Raw genomic sequence first — 6,886 nt, forward strand, 5'->3', positions numbered from 1 at the left:
AAGCAGCCTAGTACCTCCCTTTCCTCTGCTTCCACCACTTCCGCCCTCGAGAACATTTCTTACCAAGGGTTGGTAGAATCGGCCCGGCGCATGCGCAATGAAAGGATCAGGGTCAAAAGCGACTTCAAAATTGCTTAAAACACAGACTCTAAGAATGAGAGTGAAAAGTCATAGTGACTGGTCCAGCAAAAACGCAATTTTAAGGCCGAATTCGATTGTGACGCAGTTGAAATTGCCGTCTCCCTACGCCCGCCCCTCACGCTTCCGTCCTGACGCAGACGCGCGTCCGCCTTCCGCACTGCGGGGTCGTCCTTGGCCCCACCCTACTCTGGTTCCTGGAACATGCGCAGTCTCGTTTGCGGACTTGCCTGCTCTGCGGGTATGTCAAGATGGCTGCCTCCATATTGAACGTGTTGCTGAGGCGCCTTCCTAACATTTCGCCCTTCAGAGGTGCCTACGGAGTTCAGGTAACTCCTTGGGGCACATTTTGTACAACCTCAGATTTGGTTGTACTTTCTCTAGGTCGTCGCTCCACTGCCAGGGATCCAGGAGCGGAGAGCTTCCCAAGTGCTTATACATTGGCTGTCAAGGAAACGCTCTGCTTCCCCCATCCTCCCCCTTCCCCTCTCATTCCTCAGTACAGCGCGTTTTCTAATCTCGAGACAAGGATAAAGAGCCAGGGTTGGATGTCATTCTCTTCCCACCTTTCCATCTCGGCTGAATATTTAGGCGATGGAATGACTGGACCCCTTGGCCAAACACAAACCAACTGTTAACTGTATGGTGGTGTCTAAATCTTTGATGCCCGAGGGTGTCATTGGGTTTTGAGGGACACTAACTACTACCAGCCCGGCTATCGCTCAGTAAAGTCAGAATACATTCTCACGACCGGGGGACCAGTTTCTCGGCTCTTTATCTCACTAAATCAGTTTCTTACTAAAGCATACATGGGAGCATAACTACTTTGGATGGAGGTTTCCCCTCAGTCACACGTACTCACCACCCTGGAGATTCTTGGTAGGGCAGATCTTGATGGGGCAGTGTGATATTGAAAGGCTTGCCCATCTGCCACTCCCTAAAGTGAGACTGAAGAGTGATGAGAGGGGCTACCACAGAGTTAATTATAGACTTGGTAGCTTGGGACAAAGCGTTAGGACTCACGTTTGTTCTGCCATATGGAATGTTGACCATCAACTTTTTATAAGACCGGGCAACTCAGTGATTCAGGATTCAGTTGAGTTGGGAGACTCACCTGTCCTTCACATCCTTTTCGTAGCACACATCTTGACTCCAAGAAGATAGCCATTCTCCCTTTTTTCTCCATTACACTGAGTTCATCTCAGGAAGCACAGAAACCTTGTGTGTGCCAGGGTTTTGAGTTGTATTTTCAAATACATTTGCTTCCCAGTCACCTATCCTATTTATCTTCTAATGTTACCTTTTCTTGCAAGATCCAGCTGGAGGCAGGGATACCGGTTGTTGATGGTATAGATTTAATAAACCAGTCAGTTCTTGTGCTTGAACTCAGTGTCTCGTTTTCCCTCTGTTGTTCAGTCGTTCAGTTGTGTCTGACTCTGCGACACCATGGACTGCAGCACACCAGGCTTCGCTCTCCTTTACCGTCTCCTGGAGCTTGCTCAAACTTATGTCCATTGAGTTGGTGATGCCATCCAACCATTTCTGCTCTGCCCCTCCTTTAATAGGTTCCCCTCTGTTGCTGATGGTGTTAAGTTTAATAAACCAGTCATGTTGTGTCCTTGAACTCTTGTCTCATTTTCTCTCTGCCCCTTCTTTTATAGGTTCCCTTCCAGACTCTTTGCACCAAAGCCCCCCCTGAGGATGATTCTCTGCCCCCAATTCCTGTTTCCCCTTATGAGGATGAACCCTGGAAATACATGGACTCGGAAGGTACTTGTTTATTTTTTTAATATTTATTACTTATTTATTTGGCTGCTCCAGGTCGTGGCTGCAGCATGTGGGATCTAGTTCCCTGACCAGCAATCCAATCCAGGCCCCCTGCATTGGGAACGCACGATCTTAACCACTTGCCTAGACCACCAGGGAAGTCCCTAGAAGGTACCTCTAAATGGACAAGAGGCGCGTCAAGTGAGGTCTGAAATAAGTGCACAAAGACAGCTCACCACCATCACCCAGGAGTAGCTTGTATGGTCTTTTCATTTCAGAATACCACAACCGCTATGGTTCTCGCCCTGTCTGGGCTGACTACCGTCGAAACCACAAAGGTGGAATACCCCCACAGCGGACTCGAAAGATGTGTATTGTGAGTTTCTGAGGATGGCACATGGATGGGATGTGGAGTGGGGCTGAAGGCCATAGTGACAGAGGCAGCAGTACTTTCTCTGACAGGGCTTTGAACGTCTTCACCTGCCTGTTACTTTTCTCTACAGCGTGGAAATAAAGTTGCTGGGAACCCCTGCCCCATCTGCCGGGATCAGAAGCTGCATGTCGACTTTAGGGTAAGGAGAATCTTGTTTTCAGTATAAAAACCTAAAGCCTCTTTGCAGTATTAAAAGAGATTACCTTAGGTGCCCCATTCTTCATATCCTGGGCCCCTACAGTCCATTTTGCATTGACTTTCTGGCAATGTGAAAACATGACTCTTTCCAGCTTTTAGTATTTATTTACTGATGGCTGTGTTGGGTCTTAGCGGCAGCACACGGGCACTTCACTGTGGCAAGGGGGTCTCTCTACTTGAGACAAATGGACTTAATTGCCCCGAGGCATGTGGTATCTTAGATTAAACCCTAGTCCCCTGCTTTGGAAGGTAGATTCTTAACCACTGGACCACCAGAGAAGTCCCTCCTTCCAGACTTTTGCCTTCTACTGTGGGTTATATATAAAAGATTCATCTCTTCCTTGTGAAGTTTACAGTCTAAATCGGCAAGAGAAATGCTCATTTCTAATGAGAGGGAAATGCCCAAAGGTTCATTTGTATCAATCAGTTACTTCCAGATAGATTGGACTAGTTTTTTCCTGAGATTTTCTTTATTTTGTTGTCATTGATGTTTGATTGCATGTCAAGACTTGGGCCAGGAGGGCAGATACACGAAACAGTGTCTAATCTAGTTATTAAAAAAAAAAAACCTTCATTGTGAGGAGGAGAGGACTTGTTTCTTGAAGGATTCAGAAACTATAAAGATGACAGTGGAAAAGTGCCCTTCTGCATTTGCAGTATTAGAAGATGGTAGAGCAGAAACTGGCTGGTCATCAGGGAAGTTGGAGGGCATTCATATGTCAGTCAGCAGAGGCAAGTATCTGATTGCTTCCAGGCTTTTTCTGATACAGGCTGTAGAGGAGTCAAGGAGATACTTGTCAATTTCAGCTGTGTATTACTAGTTACCAAAAAAGGCTGTAATCATTTGATACAATTTATAAGAAATTACATGACTAAGGGAGAGAGAAAGGTTACAGATGGAACAGGGCAGATGAGTCCGCCTGCCGTTGCACTCTGCCAGTATATCTGCTTTTCCTTTGGGAGTCTCATCACCTGTGATTAATTGCTGGCTGGGAGTCATTCTAACTATTAAATCTTTAAAATTGATCTTAACAAATATATACATTACATATAACATACCTTCATATAAATTAGTCACTTACAAACATATAACACATACTGCATTTTCTGGGTAATTTCAAGGGTTTGCCACCCCGCTGTCCCTAATTTGTTGCATGAAGAGCTGACTTTTGAACCTGACCCCTGCAAAAGAGAATTCTTTGTGAGTCTCAGTGACAGAATGTAGGATGTGCCTGTGAAATGGTTAAGAGGCCAGGAAAGAGGAAAAGTTTGCAAGAAAATGTGTTCAGTAAAGGGATGGGGTTGAAACTGGGACATGGTGATTAACCTCTAACCATTTTGCTGACTTCCCTTTCCTCTCTCTTTGTTTTTCCACCACTTTTCTCTACAGAACGTGAAGCTCTTGAAACAGTTTGTCTGTGCCCACACGGGTATCATCTTCCATGCTCCGTATACAGGTGAGCCCATCATCCCCATCACCAGCAGAATAGCTTTTTCTTACAGCACCTCTTATATTTATTAAGACAGACAACAGGTATTTCTTTGATGGCTCCTACTAATGGCATAAAAAGTGGGATGGAACCTTTTGGAAATCTTGATCTAATGGGAATAGTCATATGCTGAATAAATTACACGTGGACAAAAGATCCAGATGAGTACTGATACAAGCAAACTATCTAAATGGAGCTCCTAAAAGATAAATGGTGCTGATTGTTTCTTTTCTCTAGGGTCTCTTCACATTTCTGGAAGGCTTTCTCATAAATTGACTGTTCTTTAATGTGATTGACAGTTCAGTTAGATTTCCCAAATTTGGTGTAAACTCAGCAATTCAAGATTACGTCTGTTTATTCCCTAACTACAACCACAGGCCAAATCCAGCTCACTCTCATGTCCATTTATTTTCATACTGTTTACAACTGCTTCCAGTCTGCAATGGCAGAATTGAGCTGAGACAGATGATAATATATGCCTAAAACATATGCCACAGTGCCTCTGGTGTATGGCCCTGTACAGAAGCAGTTTGCCAACCTCTGTTCCAAAGCAAGATAAATTTGCAAAGAATAATCAGAATCCACCCTTTTAGGGGGTGATAGCCTGGTCAGTGGAGTTTGGTTTTTCAAGAAGTTCATTTTTTTTTCCTTTGGGCTGCACGTGCAGCTTGTGGGATTTTAGTTCTCTGACCAAGGGTCAAACCCAAGCCCTCAGCAGTGAGAACGAGGAGCCCTAACCACTAGACCCCCAGGAAATTCCCAGGGAATTTTAAGAAGAATTTTATAGTCAAGCTGTAAAAGGCCGACGGAACTATTTTGCCACTTTCTCAGATAATCTTCCCCAGATCTGAAATCCTTTCTTCCTTTATTGACTCTTTCTGGGTGGATTGTCCAAGTCAGCCCTTTAATCACACTTTCCTTTTCTTTTTAATATTTATTTTTATTTATTCATTGGGTTGTGCCAGGTCTTAGATGTGGCACACAGGATCCTTGAACTTCTAGTTGTGGCACATGGGATCTATAGTTGCAGCATGCAGACTCTTAGTTGTGGCATGTGGGATCTAGTTCCCTGAACAGGGATTGAACCCAGGTCCCCCGCATTGGGAGTGGGAGTCTTAGCCACTGGACCACCAGGGAAGTCCCAGCACACTTGCCTTTTGAATGGTGTTCTGCTCCCTGTCTTGAAGCCTTTACCATTAGATGGCTTCTCTGTACTGGCCAGACCCTCCTAAGTCTTCATCCTGGTTCTCAGAGAACATTCTTGCCACTGAGCAGAAGGGGAAACCGAGGCTCATGGAGAGGTCAGGGGAATGGGGTCATTAGGTAGAGCTGGTCTTCCGTAACTAGCCCTCAATCACCATAAGGAAACAGGTTTGTTATTTATTTACTGTGCCTTATCAAATGACCTGTGAGTTACCTTTTTTCTCCCCACAGGGGTCTGTATGAAGCAACACAAGAAGTTGACCCAGGCTATCCAGAAAGCCAGGGATCATGGTGAGCATGAGAAGAGGCACAGGGCAGTTTTCTTAGGCATAAGGATAGTGACTTAGGGCTGGAGAGTGGATATAAATCCTCCCAGCTATCTGAGAAGTAGCACCCAACATGTTCTCAAGAGTCTCTCCTTTCATCATTCAACTGTCCTTTAGTTTCCTCTCCTGAGTCTCTTACCTGTCATTGCCCTGTCCCTTTGTTCTTTCTCTGCCTTCTTATTTTGTAACTGTTGGTCCCAGTGCCATGGCTAGATCTTAAGAGCTTTGTATAAATTTTTGACCCTGGGCTCCATGACACTTTTACACAAGTTAGGAAGAGGTAGCCCTCTGTTAGGGCAGATGCAGTTTCCTCACCCTGGCACAGGACTGCACAGCTTGGCAGGCAAGAGCCCAGGCAGCACGTCAGCCCACACTTGCCCCCTTGGCCAGTAGCCTTTGGGTGGCACACCACATGCATAAATGTACCCAGTGGCTCTGACTGGTCCCTTCCTCCTTTTATAGGTTATTTTCCTTATTACCTTTGTTAATCTGAATTACCCCTTTCCTCTCTCCTGGCTTTCTCTCTCTTTTATTTTTAACCCCCTAGGTCTCCTCAGTTACCACATTCCCCAAGTTGAACCTCGGGACCTTGACTTCAGTACATCTCATGGAGCTGTGAGTGCTACTCCACCAGCCCCCACTCTGGTTTCTGGTGACCCCTGGTATCCATGGTACAGCTGGAAACAGCCACCAGAGAGAGAGCTGTCCCGCCTTCGCCGGCTCTACCAGGGCCACCTGCGAGAAGAAAGTGGCCCTCCACCTGAGTCGATGCCCAAGGTGCCGCTCACGGCCCCCACTGAAGCCACCTCCACTGAGCAGGCAGGCCCCCAGAGTGCTCTGTAGGTGTAGACTGGGACGGGACCGGCGGGTCTCCTACACAATACTCATCCTGAAGAGGTGTGCCTACTTTGTGGCCAGTAGCAAGCTCAATCACCAGAGATTGTTGGTGAAAGGGATGAATACACAGGCTGAGGGAAGGTGGTACAGATTTGTATGGGAAACCTCAGTCCCTGCTGTTGTAAATAGATGGGTTACACATTCAGTTACTATTTCAGACTTGTGCCAGCTGCATTTTCCCACAATAAAGCTGTATCCTGTCTCTGGGCTGAATTTCAAATGAATGAATGCTATGGTGGGGGTTGGGGTTGCTGAGGGAGTGGGCAGTGGGTGCTGCTGTGGGGAGAGGGGTGGTCAGGTTTGAGCCAACCCTGCCGGTGGGCTCTTGGGACCAGAAGCCACCTGAAATGAGCAGTTGTACCATTCTCTCTTGATCACTTGTGGCCCCCTATGCCGGAAGCACAGTCTTCTCACTATTCCCAGCTGTTCACTGA

General features: G+C 46.3%; 2 protein-coding genes across 2 annotated transcripts in view; one reads left to right on the top strand and one right to left on the bottom strand.

Moving 5' to 3' along the window:
• Positions 1 to 6,886, bottom strand: part of PPP1R10 (protein phosphatase 1 regulatory subunit 10) — a 37,192-nt gene that overhangs the window by 16,539 nt on the left and 13,767 nt on the right. The gene's annotated exons all lie outside the window — the stretch shown is intronic.
• MRPS18B (mitochondrial ribosomal protein S18B) lies at positions 311 to 6,659 on the top strand. Its single transcript, XM_052649300.1, has 7 exons — positions 311 to 467; positions 1,800 to 1,908; positions 2,184 to 2,281; positions 2,409 to 2,477; positions 3,927 to 3,993; positions 5,461 to 5,520; positions 6,103 to 6,659. Exons 1-7 carry the CDS (start codon positions 390 to 392, stop codon positions 6,396 to 6,398), a joined length of 777 nt encoding a protein of 258 aa, XP_052505260.1. The 5' UTR covers positions 311 to 389; the 3' UTR covers positions 6,399 to 6,659.

The sequence above is a fragment of the Budorcas taxicolor genome, chromosome 11 (genome assembly GCF_023091745.1).
Source record: "Budorcas taxicolor isolate Tak-1 chromosome 11, Takin1.1, whole genome shotgun sequence".
Lineage (NCBI taxonomy): Eukaryota > Metazoa > Chordata > Mammalia > Artiodactyla > Bovidae > Budorcas > Budorcas taxicolor.